This window comes from Pipistrellus kuhlii, unplaced genomic scaffold (genome assembly GCF_014108245.1).
Source record: "Pipistrellus kuhlii isolate mPipKuh1 unplaced genomic scaffold, mPipKuh1.p scaffold_m20_p_6, whole genome shotgun sequence".
Classification (NCBI taxonomy): Eukaryota; Metazoa; Chordata; class Mammalia; order Chiroptera; family Vespertilionidae; genus Pipistrellus; species Pipistrellus kuhlii.
The window spans coordinates 32,117,612-32,138,546 of record NW_023425562.1 but is presented as its reverse complement, the minus strand read 5'-3'; the positions used below and the strand labels follow the sequence as shown (position 1 = coordinate 32,138,546).

The following is a 20,935-nucleotide window of genomic DNA, read 5'->3' as shown; positions in this document are numbered from 1 at the left end:
GTCCTTACACTAGTGTGAGGGCCAGAAATAAATATGACGCTATTCAATATTTTCATTTTTCTAGATGATAAAGCAAAGAAGCCAGATTTCAGAAAATGAAAAGGGAAACTGCAGTGAAGCATAAATTTGAGAGAGAAAGAACTAGGAAATGACAACTTAAATTTCTTAGTCATGAACATTTAATTGTTCTATACCCTTTGAATGGATGTTACATTTATTGTTCCAGAATTTTCAAATTATTTTATTTTATTCAAAAAGCCAATATATGTAATGTATGTGATCAATAATATATACACAGTCGAGTGTAGTTATAAGGTCTTCAGAAAAAATCTCAAATTTGAGCAGTAGATGGCAGCAGAATACAGATATGTCATACCTAGAAAGCAGTTTCAAAAGCTGTAGTTTTGCAGCTGAGCCAACAAAAGATTTAGGTTTTTGGAAATGTTCTGTCTTAACAACAGTGCACAATACCATAATACTGAAATTAACTTAAAATATTCTCTTCATTGGAAATGGTGAAAAAGCCAAAGCCAATAATAAGGCATCAAAACCTACTGCTCTGCTAGGACTGAAGGGAAGGCTGACCTCATGGGTAAAACACAAACACCTGTTTCCTCTTTATCCTGGGCACACAGCTATGTTCCATTATGGTTAGGTGGGGCCACGTGACCAGACGACCGAGTTGTTGATGTGGACAGAAAGGGTGGGCTGTGCCCTTTCCCAAGCCCGGCCCTTATATACCCCATGTGATCCTCTCTCCTTTTCCTATTGAGTCCCTAAGGGGATGATGGAACCTGAAGATGGAAGGAGTTTGTGCTCCTGAATTCCTGTGTGCAAGGTTCCCACCAAACACCAGCAATGGAATACAGTTGACCCTTACAATATGGGTTGAACAGTATCAATACACTTTACATGGATCTTTTCAAGAGATATATTGTCAGTCCTCCATATTCCTGGGTTTCACATTCATGGATTCAACCAACCATGGATTAAAATCAATTAAAATTTTCTGGGGAAGAGGAGGGCTGACTGTATGCACTGTTCTATACCATCTATCGTATATATTATAGAGGCAATATGCAAATTAGGCCGGGACTGTAATGGGTCACAACCAGGCAGGAGGAGGTTGAGACAGAGGCAAGGGGGCCTGCCTGAACTGGCACGGTAGCTCGGGTGGCCCTGGAGTGGACACAGGCTGGGGGGAGGGGGAGTGGCAGAGGATGCTGCATGAGTCAGGGGCAGGTCCCAGCCCCCACAGGGCGCCTCCTCCTCTAGTTTTATATAATGGACTTGATTGAGCATCTGCAAACGTGGGAATCCAGGGTAGGTCTTGAAACCAATCCCTGTGGAGGGATGATTGTAGTTAAGTTTTGGGGGAGTCAAAAAATTATATGTGAATTTTCAACTGCCTGGGTGGGGGGGTTGGTACCCAAGCCCCATATGGCTCAAGAATCAACTGTATTATTACATGAGCAAGAAACAAACTTCTATCGTGGTAAGCCACTAAGGTCTTGCATTTTATCAGAGCAGCTAGTGTCACTTTTAACCAATACAGGGAAGATGCCACCTGACCCAACATGTCACCAAATCCACAAGGGTGATGTGATTTAAAGTTTAATTATGAATACTGAATATTTAGTCAAAATAACAATAAAAACAATCCTAACAAAACATATGCTTATAAGCATTATAACAGTTTCCCTATCTTTAATTATGTATGAGATGTAATTCGTTCATGAGGTAAGAATGACAATGGTTCTAAATAGTAAAATTATAATTTTACTATTTGTACTGGTGAATGACAATGATCCTAAATAGTAAAATTATAATCGAGCACCATAGGTAGGGTTCTATTGCTTACTTCCCCTTTTAAATCTTTTTTTTTAAATTTTTTAATTGATTTTTAGAGAGAGAAGAAGGGAGAAGGAGAGAAATATCGATTTGAGAACAAAACATGGATTGGCTGCCTCCTGCACACCCCCTACCCAGGGATTGAGCCCAAACCCAGGCATGTGCCCTGATAGGGAATCAAAATGGCAACTTTCTGGCGCATGGGATGACACCCAACCAACTGAGCCACACTGGCCAGAACACTTACCCCATTTTTAAAAAGGGAAACTAAGAAAGCTATCTTAGGAATTGTGATGTAAGTAAATGATTAAGAACTAAGAAATCTGGGGGGAAAAGTAGTAATTCTAAGACAGCTTACATTTTAACCTTATTTAAAAAAAAAAAAATGGGACAGTTTCAGTTCTCTCACCTTAAAAACCCAACTACTGCCTGGCCAGCATGGCTCAGTGGCTGAGCACTGACCTACGAATCAGGAGATCACAATTCCATTTCCAGTCAGCATACATGCCCAGGTCATGGGCATGCTGAAGGCAGCCAATCAATGATTCTCTCTCATCATTGCTGTTTCTATCTCTCTCACCCTCTTCCTTTCTCTCTGAAATCAATAAAAATAAATTTAAAAAAACAACAACTACAAACTATTACTTCAAATGAAGTAAGTATTTGAGATATATTTCAAGAGCTAGTAGAAAAGAGTTTAAGGACCTTCCAAAAGTATCTGCCAAAAATTTAAATAATCTTTATATTGATCCCATCTATTTTTAAATAAAAACTTAAATATTTTCCAATAATTTATTTAAAAGTGCTTAATTATGTATACCTACAGTTCAGAATATTCAAAACATCCTTTCCAAGGGAAAATTGTGTTTTTTTTGTAATCATAGAGTACATTGGAATGGAATTCCCATAAGAATGAAAATGAACTTCAGAAACAGAAGTATATTCTATCTGAGGTTTTAGAGTTAGATAAGAGGAAAATCATGAGGGAGGGAGAGAAAGAGAGATAGAAGGGAAGAGCTCTAGAGGATATGGGGTGCGAGGCCAGCTGGAATGATGCTTCACCAGACCCAGGCTTGAATTCAGAAAAAGCATGGGAGCTCAGACTCAGTGAGGGAGTGAAGGCATTCTTTGTAAAAAGTTTTTCAAAAAAGATATATTATCTTTAAAACATATAAGAAAGGAGACAAATGCTAAAGAATGTTTTTAACCATGCTAAGTTGTATTAATGACCATAATAGTGCTAACATGAAGCCAGACCCATTGTATATCTGTATGTAGGTTTAACTAGCATACCTCTTCTTATTACACTAAAAACTTCTACATAAATAGGTGTTATTAGTTTCAAATCACTGCAGTCAAATCAACACAAATACAATTTCAGAACCTTCTAAATCTGAAGCAATCCTCTAACTTAACTAAAGGATATCATCATCATGCTCTTTTTTCTCAGATTAAATATTTTGCTCTAGAAATGGCTATACTATGTCAGAGCTGTTCACCATTCAACTCACAAGGAACACACTACCTTTTAGGGAAATAGAGAGCTGCAACTTCAGGTTCTAGAGCCTTTAGGTCATCTAGGTAAATATCATCAGGTCCCTGGTGTTGGCTTCTCTTGTGGACACCTATTTTTATAAGAAAAACATATCAGAGAAAGAAGTTAGTTATTCTTCATTTATAACTCTGCAAGAAAACAAAAGTTTCCAAACAATAAAGCCAATCATCATGATTTGAATTGGGCTTTATTTTTAAAAGTGTCAAATAACCTTTTCATTTGTGGTTCTCAACCACCCATGCCAATGGAAGTGAAATTCAGTGTTATATAGTTGCTCAATAAACACAGGCTAGTTTACTTACTCATTCTTTCACTTGCTGATATGAATAATCCTAGTCCCTAAAAATAATTTATATTTGACAATAAAGTTTATCAAGCACGACCAAGTTTGACAAAATAACTGGCATCAAGAAAAAGCCATTATTCTAAAACCACGAAGGAAAGGTTGTTGGAAAATAGGGTATTCACTTAGTGCCTAAGTATTTTGTTCTAATTGTAAAAGGACAAAAATCCTTCACAACAAATAAATTTGGCAGACAATGATCACCTTAAACAAGTGATCATATTTAGCATCACTAATAGTGAGACATCAGGAGGTTCAATATGAAGCATCCAATCATCCCATTATCTTCAATTCCAAAATAAAAAATATGTAACCCAAATTGAATTAAGCCCACTATAGTAGTCACCAGCCACATGTGGATACTGAGAACTTGAACTGTCCTAGTCTGGTGTGAGGTATGTAAAATTTGTTTAAAAATGCAACACACACACACACACACACACACACACACACACACACAAGATTTCCAAGACTTACTTTATAAGAATGCAAAATTTCAATAATTCTTATATTAGTTACATGTTAAAATTGTAATAGTTTGGTTTTACTGGTTTTTAAATAGAATATATTACTAAACAATTTCACTTGTTTGTTTTTTTACTCTTTTGTGAGACGACTTAAAATTATATAGGCAATCCGCATTTCATTTCTATAGGACATAGCAAACTTCCAGTTGAAGAAAATATGAGAATGTCATCTTGAAAAAATAATAATTGGATTATCCAGAATTTAAGAAAGTATACCAAATAATTGACTGAGCTCTTCAAAAGGTCAATATTTTCAGTGTAGAGAAGGAAAAAAGTGTAGCAGTATGTGTTTATGTTTGAGGGACTGTGTGTGTGTGTGTGTGGGGGGGGGGGTGGTATTCTAAATTTAAAAATGCAACACGTGAACTTTGATGAGATCTTGGTTTGGAAGAGAATGGTAAAAAGCTATTCTTGACGTGTTTAGGAAAATATGAATAAGATTCCTCAACATGACAATTGTTTGTGTTAGAGAAGGTTCTTATGCTTAAAAAATGTATCTTCTTGGGTTGTAAACACACAATACAATATACAATTGATATATTATAGAATTGTACATCTGAAACCCATATTATTTCATTAACCAATATCACTCCAAAAAATTCAATTAAAAAAACCACACAAAGTGTATCTTGGAGTATTTAAAGGTGAAATGACATAATACCTGCACCTTATTTCCAAATGGTTTAAACCCATAAAAAATTCTGTGCAAGTGGAGAGACAAAGAGACAGAGATAAAGGGGGAGTGAAAGCATGCAAATATGCATGCGTAAAACTTTTCACATTAAAAGGTGGGGGAGGGGAAGAAATGGGGTCAAATGAATGGTGGAAACCACTTCGTGTCCCTAGCTTTAGTCAGTTTCTACACTATGTACTAAGAATAGGGAGATCAGTATTTCCTAAACTAAAACAAAGCATTCACCTGACAACTGGATTTTACCCCCTTAACATTTCTTAGAAGAATACATGGTTATGGGCTTTTGGTTTGAGAAGTGCTGATCTATGAAAAAGCAAGATGCCAAATTAAGCTGGATCATCAGCTGGATGATCGTATTTGGCCACAAATACCCTTGACAGTCAAAGCCTTTTATTTTAAACTAGAGGCCCAGTGTACGAAATTTGTGCATGGAGGTCCCTCAGCCCAACCTGTACCCTCTACAATCCAGGAGCTCTCAGGGGATGTCCTACTGATGGCTTAGGCCCATTCCCCGTGGTTCTCTGCTCTCTGCGGGCCTGGAGGTTTTGCTGCAGCCATTGAGATGAAGTCCCCTGCTCTCCGCTCTCTGCCTGCCTCGCCATGCGCCATGAGAAGGAAGCCCCAATGCCCTGCAGTGTGCTCTGTCTGCCAGGCCTGGGGGCTTCGCCAACACCAACACACTAAGGAAGCCCCCATGTCCTGTTGTCCTGGCTCTGTTTGTGGGCCTGGGGGTGTTCCTGTCGCACCTTGCTAAGGAAGCCCCCAAGCCCTGCTGTCTGGGCTCTGCCTGCCATGTCTGGGGCGGATCAAAAACCCCTCTGGGGGCAGATCCAGCCTCACTGCTCCTGTGGACAGGCTGGACACTCCAGCAGCAGAGCTGAGGGGACTGGGTGCCACCATCTTGTGGCTATGGGAGGGGGGTGCCATTTTGTTGTGGAGTGATGGTTAATTTGCATATTACTCTGTTACTAGATAGGATAAGTTATTTCTGAGTGACCCTGAAGATGTATACACGCAGTGAAGATTTACTAAGTTAATTATCTATCCTATCTATTCTAATAAGAATTTTAAAAAATGGAAGTAGATATTTGGCTATATGTAACAATGGATATTTTTAGGTAAGGTTTTACTTCCCTAAAAATAGGATCCAAGGCTAGTGTTTTGGTTCTTACTGTATCAAGTATCAATGAATAACTTTTGTTTTTAAAGAGAAAGAATGTTATGGTTTATTAAACTTATATTTCAAAAGTGGGATGGAGATATTGAGCCAAGAGTTGAACCCTATATTCTGTTTTAGAGGAAAATAGTCAATGAAAGAGAACATATGCTAATAATTAGTGTACATTTATTTATATCTCATATTACTGAGAAAAAAAAATACTTAATTTGGCTCAACTAACCAGAAGTTTTAAGTGAAAGTATTTTTCTCTAGTCTAATGTTTTTTGTTGTTTAAACATAATTTTTTAGGATCCCACTTCATTTTATTGACACACCTTGTCAATAAAGTGGTTTATTTTATTCATTAACATTTAAATATACTCCCCCCCCCCCCACCCCAATAAGTGCTTCTCAAGGGCCTATTGAGCAGCAACAGTTATGAGAGAGCAGGGAAGAAGTCAGAGTCCCACTCCAGTGGATCCTATAGTGCGATGGGGAAGCCATATGAAACAAGTGATCCTAATTGTGTTCTGACAGGTTTTGATCAAGCTGTACAAATACAATGGTAGCCATCACACATTATTTGAAACACTGAAAAAATCTACCATCTAAATTTAGAGTACCTAATGCCAAATTAAACAAATAATTACCTTTCTTCTTAGATGGCGAGTCTACTTTCGCTGCTGGTTTTGATTCTGAGTGAGCCTCCCCTAGCGATGGGTTAGGAAGGTGGTCTGCATCTAACATAGATGAAATCTGAGGCTCAAGGAGAGGCTCAACAAGTTCTGCAGCACAAGTTGCATCGCTCATCTGCTTACACAAGGCTCTGGGTTTGGGTTTCACTATGGTACAGACCGTTTCTCCCATGGATGCATCCTTCTCAACTTCATTTATGAGGTGGTCCTCACTGGGAATTACCCGAAAATGAGTATTTTCTGATGGAGTAATCGTAGCTGTCCTAGGATGATGGTCAGATCTCTCTCTTTTGCTGACCTAAAAAAGTTGAATTGTTTAAAAATTACTTTCCAAAGTGTTATAGCCTATTTCTTGAGTTGGATGCAAATAAATGTGCTTATTTTATTTAAACAACATATTCAGTAAATACATTATTTTCTGTGTGTTAAGTATTTCATAATAGAAAAATGGGAAAAATAGTAATTGCATTTTGTTCAATATCATATTTATAAAAGTTATATTTATAACTGTTCTACTAGGAAGAGTTCAATATTGGAGAAGACTGAGGAAATAGATGGCAACTTTTAGATACTAAGGAGGAGAATATTCATTTTCAGGGAGAAAACTTGAATGCTACATAAAAATTTAGCCCTCCTTGCACTACCTTCAGGCTCTGTTAAAACAATGTAAGATGTTGAGTTATTATGTTGTACACCTGAAATTTACATCTTACAAACCAATTTTTAAAAAAAGTAAAAGTGGGCAGTGAAGTCTCCAATGCAATCACACATATAAGCAAAATGTGTATCTTTAAAAAACTAGAGGTCTAAATAGTTCCTCTTCCAAGAGACAGAAAGACAAACACCATATGATTTCATTTATATGTGGACCATAAAAAAATAGAACAAACAAAATGAAACAGAAACAAACTCATAAATACAGAAAACAAACTGATGGGTTTCCAAAGGGGAGGAGGTTGTGGGATTGGACAGAAAGGGCAAGGGAATTAAGAGTGTAACCTTGCACTTATAAAAAAGTCACAGGAGTGTGATGTATAGCATAGGAAATAAGAATCAGTAATATCATAATAACTAGGTATGGTGACAGATGGTTACTAGAGTCATTATGGTGGTCATTTTGTAAGGTATAAATGCTGAATCACTATATTGTACACCTAAAACAAATATAATTTTATTTGTCAACTCTAAAGTAAATTTTTAAAAATCAGAAAGAAAACCTTAAAGTTGAAGTAATTCACACACATAAAATAAAAGCAGTCTCTCTCAATAAATGAACAAGTAAAAAAATGTATCTTTCCAATTCTTTCATTATGAGTTGGCAAGAAAGCTTTAACAATAAATTTCCTATTTAAAACTTCAGTGTGAAAATTCCATTAGGTACCTTTTAAATTTTCTTTACTATAATGTTAATTAACAATCAACATTATTTACTAAATAGAAACACAGAAAACGCTAGATTTCCTTTGTTGTAAACAGTGCAAACACGAAAAACATTAACTTTGAATTTACTTATGTAACTCCATGAGGGCACTACCATCATTAATGTTCATAGGAGTCAGTCAGATGTCACCCCTTTCCTCAGGGACAACACACACAGAGCACTCTGTGGGTAAGCAAGCCCCAGTACCTTGGTGGACTCTGGGAACCCGCCCCATGTCCATTCCATGTGGGACTCAGATCTGAGTAGGCTCTCTGCAGGTTTCACCTCCAGCTCCGAATCACTCTTCGGACATTCTGCCGAGGAATACGGGCTGCAAACGTATTACAAAGAAACATAATGAATTTAAAGTCAGGAACTTCGGTGTTGCCGAGTTTGACAGATTAAAAGAAATGTAAGTTTGAATATATCAACTGTATTCTGCTTATATAAAGAATCTATTTTAGAAATGTCAATTATTTCTTCCTCGAGTTTTTTTTATTAATAATAAACACAGTGAACACTAGTATTAAAGGTGGACTTGCTATAAAAATTTGCATCATCCCATTTGATTCTCACAAAAAATCTATAAGAAAAGTAATTTTACAGGCGAGAAAGTGCATGGAAAGATGAATTAAATTAACATCTCTACATATGAGAAACTGGACAGTCACAATGTTATACACAGTACAATTAATAGTTAATACTAAAAGATTAGAAATTAAGAATTGTAGAGAGCCAAACTGTATGCTGATTATACAGATGTACAGTGCCAACACAGTGAGAGTAAGTTAAATCAAGTTTAGGAACAAAATAATTGAGATAAAAGGTCCATATTCATATTAAAAGTACACATTCAGTGCCTCTACTGTCTGAGAGAAATAGGAAACACCAATACTGTTCAATAACAGAAAAGGCAATTTAATATATCTTTCCTTTAAGGAGCAGAAATTTTGAAAATACTTACATGTCCAAAGGGGACCAATCTCCATCAGATAAGGGGTAGTGATCTCCAGAATGGAAGAGCAGAGGCTCCCTATATTCTTCTTCCTTTAAGGAAGCATTTGAAGATCCTCTGTGAAAGGGGGTTGAGGGGGAGAGACAAAGAAAGGCAGGAACAATGATACTATGTCAGCTTAAAAATGTCCCGAAATCTACTGATACATCATCTAAAGTTTAAATGATGAAAAAGGCCCCTGAAAATTAAAATATGGAGAAGGGGGATTCATCGATGTCACCCAACATACCGTACTACAACCACTATTTAAATATGGGATAAACAGAAAGAAAAGAAGATGTGATTAAAAATTCATTTTTACCTCCCTTAGTAATAACTGATTCAAAGGCTAAAAGAAAACTGAGACTTTATGTATATTTCATTCAATCCTTACAAATATAAGGTAATAATAATTCTATTTTAGATATTAGGTAATCAAGAATCCAGAGAAGTTTACTAACTTGCTCAAAGTAAAGAAGCTAGTAAAGTTGCTGGGTTAAAAACAAGCAAGCCCTTGCTCTTTGCACTACCCTCTCCTGTATATTACAAAAAATATAAGAAATTCACCAGGAAATTCAGAAATTGGATTATGATGATGATGTTCCAGAAGATGATGACATGATTGTCATTGAATAAATTAGTAAATTCTTGATACTGTAGGATTCACAGTTTGTCTGGTTTGTGTTGACAACTACTGCACTACCGTACTGTATACAGGTAATAAATTTACTTTATTTTCATTTAACAATAAATGTGTACCGTATTCTTCTTCATGGAAAAATAAGACATCCCCTGGAAATAAGACCTAGTGCATCTTTGGGAGCAAAAATTAATATAAGACACTGTCTTATTTTCGGGGAAACAGGGTAGAGACAGAAATCATTTTCCATGAAGAGAACTTTAAAGCACTATTTCCCAGGAAGTAGGGCATAATCTCTTTTCAGCAGCTGAGATGAAAGCGTACAAGTGGAACCAGCACACACGGCACAGTGCCATCCTCTCCCACCCCAATTCTCATAAAAGATTTGAGAATTTAGGGATGCTTGTGAGCAGCAGCTTCTTATTCAATGGTTACCAATGAAGATAAGCACCCCACTGACACACCTATGATCCTTCCTGTGCCAGTGCAACCACTGAGTATAAAAGGTTGAGAGATAATCTTCTAAAAATAGACTCTTGGATGAAAAAATACATGTCCTACCCCAAATTGCTACCTTTCAACCTCAGACAGTGCTGACTTGAAAACTGGCATCTATTTCGAGCTCTTCTAATGAGCTGGTGAATAAGTAGTCTGGAGATTTCTCACTTAAAACAAAACCCTTTTTTCCCTCTTTAACTTATAGGGTGTTTTTTAAAAAAATTTTAATCATTTTTTATTTTTCAATTTACAGTTGATATACATTATAATATTAGTTTCAGATGTACACCCCAGTAATTAGACATTAGTATATAACTTACTTAGTGATCATCCCAATAAGTCTGTACCCATCCTACACCATGCATAGTTAGTAGAATGTTATTGACTATATGCCCTATGCCAGTGGTCTGCAAACTGCGGCTCATGAGCCACCTGCTGCTCTTTAGCCCCTTGAGTTTTTCGCAAAGGCCAGCTTAGGAGTACCCTAATTAAATTAATAACAATGTACCTACCTATATAGTTTAAGCTTAAAAAAATATGGCTCTCAAAAGAAATTTCAATCGTTGTACTGTTGATATTTGGCTCTGTTGACTAATGAATTTGCTGACCACTGCCCTATGCTGTACTTTACATCCTATGACTCTTCTGTAAAAACCAATTTGTACTTTCTAATTCCTTTTATTTTTTCACTCCCAAGCCTGCTCCTATCTGGCAACCATTAAAATGTTCTCTGTATCTATTATTGCTTCTGTTTTACTTCATTTCCTTTTTTTTAGATTCATTTGTTGAAGGTATGTGTTTATTGACATTTTATTGTCCATATTTTAAAATATTTTCCCCCTTCTTCTTTTTAATAATTCTCAGGAAAAGGTGAGATACCAAGCCCAAGACCACTGGGTTAGGAAATAAATATACCTGATGTTTATATTTCCATACCCAGAGGTGAGTCACTAGTTCAGATCTTCCTTGAAACTTACAATTTATTTGGCTTTTGGAAACTTACTGGATGAAAACACACATTGCCAGTCTGTTTTAAATGATATTTGAGCACCACCACAGGATGTCTGATGGCAAATTTTGCCAAGTTACGGGAAGAAAAAAGGTAATGCCTTTCCTACTTGATTCCACAACAAACTGTCAAGAGAAAAAACAAGTCCAAACCTCATACTGTAAACCCATAAAAGAAACAGCTTCTCACTTTAACTGTGTTCTGTTTGGAGCATGCATGAACATCTGGCACCTGCACAAAGTGCCTCCCAGACCGAGAGCCCTACCTTGCAGACTGGGCCGCCTTGTCATCATCAGAGCTCAGATCCACAGTGTCTTCTGCAGCAAGAGAAGCTGCCTGGTCTTCCTTTTTACTCTCCTGTTTGCATTTCTTTCTCCTCCTTTTTTTCTTTTTCACAGAACTTGGAGTAAAAACCGTCTCTGTTTCCAAGATGTGTGAGATGTTGGAACTCTGAGATGGTCTTTCATTTCCACCCGATTTTACCAAAAGGGAGTCAATATCTTTAAAGAACTGATCTTCGGTAGGAATTGGTGAAGTGGCAAGGTAAGCAGGAAGTTTTTCCTTAAAGAAAACATACAGAAAGAAAAATTGTCCATGGCAAACTGGAAAACCAAAATAATAATAAATTCTTTGCATATCTAAATTTTCATAGTGGCAGAAAAAACAGTCCCTGAAGGTAAGAAAGTCACACTGAACTGGGGCACTGCCCACTCTACTTCAAAAGGCCCTTACTTTATTGCACACAGCTGTGTTAGCTAACTTTGGTCCACTTAACTCAATGTTTAGAGGAACCATTATGCCAAGATAGCATAGAACATGAAAGTTATAATTAAAGCAAAGACAATTAAATTATCTGTAAAAAGAAGTTCAAAGCAGCAGCAGATGAATTCCAAGGAAGTGTTAAAAGCATTCTATAAAGAACTTACAAAGAACAGTAAGAACAGACAAAGCAGAAGACAAGGACGAAAATACCCCATCAGACAATGGACAATAGGATAGTGATTCCCAACCTTTTTTTGGCCATGCCCATCTCTAAAATCCTGATGTCCCCTCTCTTCTCCGTTCACTTTTTGAATAAGAATTATATGTTAGGAATTATAGCATATGATTCAACTCCTATTCATGTGAAGGAAGCCTAAAAGGCCATTAACTTGGTCTAAACAAGCTTCTAAAGAATATGGCATCCATGAAAGAGAAAAATAAAGGAGGAAAGGACAGTTGAAGTATGGAGGAAGAAATCACTAAGAAATTGTTTAAAAATATGAAGTGATGTGAAAAAATAGCAAATAAAGTTTCAAAAGATAAGAGAACTGCCGAAACCGGTTTGGCTCAGTGGTAGAGCGTCGGTCTGCGGACTGAAGGGTCCCAGGTTCGATTCCGGTCAAGGACATGTACCCGAGTTGCGGGCACATCCCCAGTAAGGGGTGTGCAAGAGGCGGCTGGTTGATGTTTCTCTCTCATTGACGTTTCTAGCTCTCTATATCTCTCCCTTCCTCTCTGTAAAAAATCAATAAAATATATTAAAAAAAAAAAGATAAGAGAACTAACATGCATAAATGTCATAATAAACATTTATATATAGTATATGAGGCCCCTAGAACCATAAGAAATGCAAAAAATTCACTGTTAATAATTTATTCTCAAATTGCCCTCCTTAAAAATCAAATTGCCCCCCTGTGGGGCATGTGCCAACGTTGGGAATCAACGGGTTAAGTAAAGTGAGAAACTGGTAAAATTTATAGTTAATGCTTGTGTTTGCCAAATTAATTAAGGATAGAGGAAGACGATTGTAACAGAAACAATATTCTGTAAAAAATAAAATTAGAGGATTTTTAAATCATAAAACATTTAAGATACCCTTTTAGGAAATCAAAAGAAGAAAATAAATCCCCAAAATTAGAAATAATTAAACTCTTATTTTATCATTAAATAAATGATCAGGTCTGGTATTCAGGAAATTAACTTCTTAATCATTTTGCTTCATTCTTTCATATCATGGGGGAAATGGAAGGTAGGTAACAGAGATCCAAACTATAGCCTCATATAATTCAGAAGACTCAAGTTTTTATGTAATATACTGAAAATAAGTAGGTTTTCATAATTGTTTTAAATTAAGCTTTTGAATTTGGGTTTGGTAAATATATTACCCCAAGGCCAAAGTTTTGTTTACCCAAGCAAAATTTGTGTTCACCAACAACACATACTTAGAGAAAAACTGCAATGATATGATATTATTGAAGTGACAGACTGTGGTCTTTGACAACCAGAAGTCTTTTAATTTAATGGTCTTTGTTACAAAGTTTACTTGTACTTTTTTTTTTTTTACATGATAATCTTTTTATTCATATATTAGAGGACTGGTGCGTGAATTCATGCATGTGCAGGGTCCAGCCGGCCCACTCTGATCGGGGCTAATCAGGCAGGGCCAGCCAGGGGGAGGGGCCATGGGCAGTTGGCTGGCCGGCCCAGCCCCTGATCGGGGTGTGGGGGCTGATCAGGGGTGGCATTAGCTGGGGGGAAGGGCTAGAGGTGGCTGGCCAGCCGGCCCCATCCCCTGGCCAAACTCCTGGTTGAGCGGACAATTTGCCTATTAGCCTTTTATTATATAGGACTAGAGGCCTGGTGCATGAAATTCGTGCACTGGGCAGTGTCCCTCAGCCCAGCCTGCACCCTCTCCAATCTGGCACCCCACAGGTATTGGGCCTAAACTGGCAATCAGACATCTCTCTCACAATCCAGGCCTGCTGGCTCCCAACTGCTCGCCTGCCTGCCTGATTGCCCCTAATGCTTCTGCCTGCCAGCCTGATCACCCCCTAACCACTCCCCTGACAGCCTGATTGATGCCTAACTGCTCCCCTACCAGTCCAATAGCCCCTAACTGCCTTCTCCTGCCAGACTGGTTGCCCTCAACTGCCCTCCCCTGCCTGCCCAGCCACCCCCAACTGCCCTCCCCTGCAAGCCAGTTGCCCCTAATTGCCCTCCCCTTCCAGGCCTGGTCACCCCCAACTGCTCTCCCCTGCAGGCCTGGTCACCCCACACAATGCTTGTTTAGTCATTTGGTCTTCCCTCACTAACCCCCCTATTAGCCTGGTCGTATGCAGCCATCTTGTGAGGGTGTGATGGTCAATTTGCATATTACCGTTTTATTATATAGGAGGATATATAGATGATGGAAGATTTAACAATGTGTTCTAGGAATTTTGGAAAAGATCCTCATTAAATCTATCAAGGATAGTTTACCACCAATTCAAATCAATGAATACAAAAAAAAAAAAAAAAGGAGAGGGAGAGAGGAAAAGAGGGGTAGAGAAAGAGAGGGGGAAAGAAGGAGAGGAAGGAAAAGGGAGGAGAAGGGGAGACAGGAGAGAAGGGGAGGGAGAGGAGAAGGATGGGGAAGTGGATGGGGAGGAGGAGGGTGGGAAAGGAAGGGAATGCGTGTTGGTAAGGACAAGTTGTGCTCTCTTGCTTAAAGAAGCCAAGCATGCAGTAATTACTTATAAAGGGTAGAGACCGATTTAAATCCCTTGAGACCATAATAAACTTCACTGTGACTATTCAAGGTTTGAGATATAATGTCCTAAATCAAAATGGTAAACTTGCTTTCCAAGTTTAAAGATCACATGTGTACCAACACACACATAATCTGAAGAGATACACCTTGATTACGTAGGCAGAACTCAAATGTATTCAAGTCAAGGTATAAACTGTAACAGACACTAGATAAGAAAGCTCATTAATGTTAGAAAAACAGATGTGCCTTTCCTTATTAAAACAAAGCAAGTATGAAGGCCTGCATTCTCTCTGAATCCTGAAATGTGGCATGGAAAAAAGATCCTTCTCCACTCCTCTAGCTCCTTTCTGATGTACAGCTAACCGTGGAAACTGAATATTTCTGTTTTGGGATATGCACCAGAGACCTGAATACAATGAATAAAGTGGATGTGACCCACTAGAACTCACATATTCTTCTTCAGTCTCCTCCACAAAGAAAGCTTCTCCATTGTCACCCAATTTCATATGAAGATCCACTGCATCACCATTGATTTCTATATCAATCTAAAAGGAGAAACAAAATGCAATTTAGCATTAAGAGTCTTTCACTCAGGTTAATAAGCTAAGGCTAAATTCTGGGTTCTCAAGTCAAACTTAGTAATGAAGTTCTAGAGTGACAGCCCCAGAGAAACAATGCTATCTGCCCCATATCCCACCCCTCAAAGAAGCCAAACAAACCGTGGAGGACAGTTTGGGAGGGGATGGTGATCAGGGATTGAAAGAAAATGTTTTATCATCTATTTTTATAACATATAAACATTTTAAATTATTTAATTCCTAAATATCATAGAATAGGGGGTACATCATAGTCAATAAACATCTGCACACTTTCAGAGTTATATCACAGGTAGGTCTCCCTAGCACAGTTCAGATAAACACAAATTTCAGTTACCAATATATGTTAATTGTGAGTAACTGCAGAAAGTACAAATTTCACTGTCAGCTCTTTCGTCCACAAATCACTATATAAAAATAGAGGCCCATCATGATCAATAACCTATCTTGTCATTTTTTTCAAAGTCTGTTGGTGACTGGTCCTAGCACTGTTACTTGGTTTCAGACAATAAAGCAGAGTTGTGTTGCCTCCTTGTCTCCTGTGATAAACTCATGTAATATTTTATAAAAATGGATACTTGAAAAAGGAAACTGGCCAAAGATCAAAGTGGAGTACAGAAAAAAAGAGGAATAGTATTAGAAGTAGAATTCAAATGGAATGTTAACAGTTATAGAGTGGCTCAGGTAGCTGAGCGCTGCCCAGTACACCAAAAGCCTTCCAGTTCTGTTCTTGATCAGGGCACCTACCAGTGTTGCAGGTCTGATCCCCAGTTGGGGAGCATATGGAAGGCAACCTATTGCTGTTTCTCTCTCACATTGATGCTTCTTTCTCTCTCTCCCCCCTGTATCCCCACCATTACCTTTCTCTTTCTTTTTTTAAAATATATTTTATTGAGTTTTTACAGAGAGGAAGGGAGAGAGATAAAAAGTTAGAAACATCGATGAGAAAGAAACATAGATCAGCTGCCTCCTTCACAGCCCCCACTGGGGATGTGCCCGCAACCAAGGTACATGCCCTTGACCGGAATCGAACCTGGGACCTTTCAGTCTGCAGGCCGACGCTCTATCCAATGAGCCAAACTGGTTTCAGCACCTTCCTCTTCCTAAATATGTCCTTGGGTGAAGATTTTTTTTTAAATGAAGAAAAAAATAGTTGACGGTAGGAACAGTGACCCTGATGCCATTCTAGAGACTCAAGATGTGCAGCCCAAGGAACTTGGTGAAGGTGAGCTTATCCACACAAAGAAGGAAAGTGGTGTGATGAAGATGGTCCTAAGGAAAGTGACACAGGCAAAAAAATTTCAGGATAAAGGAACTCTCAAAGATACTTCATGATATTGAAAGTTCAAAGGCTGAAAAGTTAGGAGCTGATTTAAGCTTACAAAGTATTAATTTTGTAAGTTTTACAAAAGTATTAAGGATGAACTTAACCAAGGAGATTAAAGATTTGTACTCAGAAAACTTAAAAAAAGAAGAAAAAAAAAAGATGTAGATGAGGATATAAACAAGTGGAAGAATATGTGGTGTTCACAGATTGGTAAAATAACATTATTAAAAAGTCTATACTGCCCAAAGCAAGCTGTAGATTCAATGCAATCCCTATTAAAACACCAATGTCCTATTTCAAACATAAAGAACGAATACTCCAAAAAATTTATATGGAACCAAAAAGACACTGAATAGCTGCAGCAATCTTGAACAAGAACAACAAATTTAGAGGGATCACAATACCAGATTATCAACTTATACTAGGGGTGTCGAACTCAATCAGAGAAGGGGCCAAAATCTAAAATCCAGCCTAAATCGCGGGCCGAATGGTTTACTGAACAGTCATAAACTGTCATTGTGATGGAAACGCAGCGGGGTGCAGTGATGACAGCGCGGTGCGGGACACATTGCAAGGCCTGGCGGGACGGATTTGGCCCGCGGGCCTTGTGTTTGACACATGTGACTTATACTATGAAGCCTCTGTAATCAAAACAGCCTGGTACTGGCACAAAACAGGTAAATAGATCAATGGAACAAAACAGAGAACCCAGAAAATAACCCAAACCATTAAGCTCAATTTGACAAAGGAGGCAAGAACATACAATGAGGCAAGACAGCCTCTTGAATAAATGGTGTTGGGAAAATTGGACAGATAAATGCAAAAAAGGAAACTAGACCACAACTTATACCTTACACAAAAATAAACTCAAAATGGATAAAAGACAAATGTAAGTCGTGCAACCATAAAAATCCTAGAGGAAACCATGGGCAGCAAAATCTCAGACATCTCTCCTATCAAACTGTTTGTGGCTACATCTTCTAGCAAGGGAAACTAAGGAGAAAATAAACAAATAGGACTACATCAAAATAAAAATCTTCTGCACAGCCGAAATCGGTCTGGCTCAGTGGTAGAGCATTGGTCTGCGGACTGAAAGGTCCCAGGTTCGATTCCTGTCAAGGGCATGTACCTGGGTTGCGGGCACATCCCCAGTAGGGGGTGTGCAAGAGGCAGCTGGTTGATGTTTCTCTCTCATCAACGTTTCTAGCTATCCCTCTCTCTTCCTCTCTGTAAAAAATCAATAAAATATATTTTAAAAAAATAAAAATCTTCTGCACAGTAAAAGACACTTCAACAAAATTAAAAGGAAACCCAATGTATGAGAAAACATTTGGCAATGATACATCTGATAAAGTGTTAATATCCAAAATATATAAGTAATGCATACAACCTAATAAAAGACAAACAATCCAATTAAAAAATGGGCAAAGGACCTTTATAGGCACTTCTCCAAAGTGGACATACAGAGGGCCAAGAGACATATGAAAAAATGCTCAAAGTCCCTGATCATCAGAGAGATGCAAATTAAAAGGACAATGAGGTATTGCCTCACACCTGTTAGAATGGCTACCATCAACAAATCAACATATGACAAGTGTTGGTGAGGATGTGGAGAAAAGGGAACCCTAGTACACTGCTGGTGGGAATGCAGACTGGTGCAGCCATTATGGAAAACAATATGGAGTTTCCTCAAAAAATTAAACATGGAACTGCATTTTAACCTACTGACCCCACTTCTAAGAAAATATCCTAAGAAATACAAATCAGACAGACTATATACAAAGTGAGGAGTGTTTGTATATAATATCAACTACTATTATATCACTTAAAAGTAATATAGTTGTTTAACTCTAGGCTGTGAATCAATTATTTTAATATGATAACTGTACAATAATAAATGAATACCAACTTTTAAAACTTTTATGAATAATATTGTAAACTCTAGTTTTAGACTGAGAAAGGAATACAAATAAAGGCAAACATATAAGCTGGGCCAAAAGTATGTTTACAGTTGTTCATATGAAAAATAACACAATCCTATATAATAAAGAGGTAATATGCAAATTGATTCTCACACCCTCACAAGATGGCTGCCTATGACCAAGCCAGTAGGGGGGACGACCAAATGGCTGAACAAATAGGCTGTGTGGAGCAACCAGGCCGGCAGGAGGGTTAGTGAGGGACAACCAAATGACTGAACAGCAGGCTGCATGGAGCAACCAGGCCGGTGGGGAGGGGGGACTGGTTGGGGGGGATCAGGCCAGCAAGGGGAGCAGTTGGGGGCAACCAGGCTGGCAGGGGAGGCAGTTAGGGGTGATCAGGCGGGCAGGGGAAGCAGTAAGAGGCAACCAGGCCAGTGAGGGGGGAGGAGTAGTTAGGGATGATCAGGCCGGCACACAGAGGCAGTGAGGGGCAATCAGGCTGGTGGGGGTGAGGGGGAGAGACATTAGGAGTCAGAGATCTAGGATTGCGAGAGGGCAGTCGGACATCTCCCAAAAGGTCCCAGATTGGAGAGAGTGCAGGCTGGGCTGAGGGGCCCCTCTGCCCCCGTGCACAAATTTCATGCACCAGGCCTCTAGTAACTAATAAATAATAATACATAAATAAACTGTTTTCTCCTACTCATAACTGCAAACCTACTTTTGCCCCACTCTGTAGATAAAGACATGATATAAATATAAATAGAATAGTTCATAATCTAAGTATACTTAACTCTGCATGGTCCTCACTGGGAAAAATCATTGTCAATAAACATCTGAGCACTTTCAAGTGTAGGAAGGGAAACCTCTCTTTCCACTAGGGTTGCTGAGTTAATGGGAAGTAAGTCTAGAGGTACTGGTGGCCATCTTGTATTAGAATACACACAAAGGGAAGTGTAGCTGAGAGGTGGATGGAAAGAGCGCTCTGGTTATACCTTCAGAGACTCTAAATAAAGCCTGGTTAATTCAAATGTCCCTGGATTTTATTTTTTTTTTTAATATATTTTATTGATTTTTTTACAGAGAGGAAAGGAGAAGGATAGAGAGTTAGAAACATCGATCAGCTGCCTCTTGCACACCCCCAACTGGGGATGTGCCTGCAACCAAGGTACATGCCCTTAACTGGAATTGAACCTGGGACCTTTCAGTCCGCAGGCTGACGCTCTATCCACTGAGCCAAACCGGTTTCGGGTGTCCCTGGACTTGAATCACACAAACCAGTAAATTCTCCTTTTGCTTAAGCTAGTGTGAGGTGGGTTTTTGTCATTCACAATAAAAACTGTCTTTCCTAATACACTGGGTTAACTTTGATAAGTAATTACATAATGTTTTGTGTTATATCAATAAAAATATATTTTAAAATATCAAGTGCAGCCGAAGCCGGTTTAGCTCAGTGGTAGAGCGTCGGTCTGTGGACTGAAGGGTCCCAGGTTCGATTCCAGTCAAGGGCATGTACATTGGTTGCGGGCACATCCCCGGTAGGGGGTGTGCAAGAGGCAGCTGGTTGCTGTTTCTCTCTCATCGACATTTATAGCTCTCTATCTCTCTCCCTTTCTCTCTGTTAAAAATCAATAAAATATATTTTTAAAAAAATCAAGTGCAGTTTTACTTTCTAAAATTAAACTCCTGAGTTATGAAACATACTGGGAATATTGGGATTCTATCAAACAAGAACATACCAATGGCAGTGGGAAAATTATTATTTTCTCTAACCAGAGGTTTTTAAGGTGATTATGATTTCACCTTAAAGTTTAGTTCATAGTCCTAGCCAGTTTGGCTCAGTGGATAGAACATCGGCCTAAGGACTGAAGAGTCCCAGGTTCAATTCCAGCCATGGACACATGCTGGGGTTGTGGCTGGATCCCCAATAGGAGGTGTGCAGGAGGCAGCTGATCAATGATTCTCTCTCATCTTTAATGTTTCAATCTTTCTCCCTCCCCCTTCTCTCTTCAGAGGAAATAATATGTAATATAATAGAAAAAAATCAATATTTTTTTTTCTAAAGTTCAGTTCATAGGTGGTACAATATTTGAAAATTACCTTAGTTTAAAATCAATAAATTGCTTTCCATAATCCAAACTGACCTAAAATAAGACTAATACAATCTAAAAAAAAAAAAAAAAAAAAAAAAAGACTA

The 20,935-nt window shown here is 38.3% G+C and overlaps 1 protein-coding gene across 4 annotated transcripts in view; it reads right to left on the bottom strand.

Annotated features, from left to right (window-relative positions):
• The window catches only part of LPIN2 (lipin 2), a 77,953-nt gene that overhangs the window by 14,256 nt on the left and 42,762 nt on the right, over positions 1 to 20,935 (bottom strand). For all 4 annotated transcript variants that reach the window (XM_036417605.2, XM_045574714.1, XM_036417604.2 and 1 more), the window contains 6 exons: positions 15,346 to 15,441; positions 11,651 to 11,946; positions 9,209 to 9,316; positions 8,452 to 8,575; positions 6,780 to 7,122; positions 3,377 to 3,476 (listed from right to left, as the gene is read on the bottom strand). In XM_036417605.2, the coding sequence (XP_036273498.1) occupies positions 3,377 to 3,476; positions 6,780 to 7,122; positions 8,452 to 8,575; positions 9,209 to 9,316; positions 11,651 to 11,946; positions 15,346 to 15,441 (1,067 nt within the window). The remainder of the gene's footprint in view (positions 1 to 3,376; positions 3,477 to 6,779; positions 7,123 to 8,451; positions 8,576 to 9,208; positions 9,317 to 11,650; positions 11,947 to 15,345; positions 15,442 to 20,935) is intronic.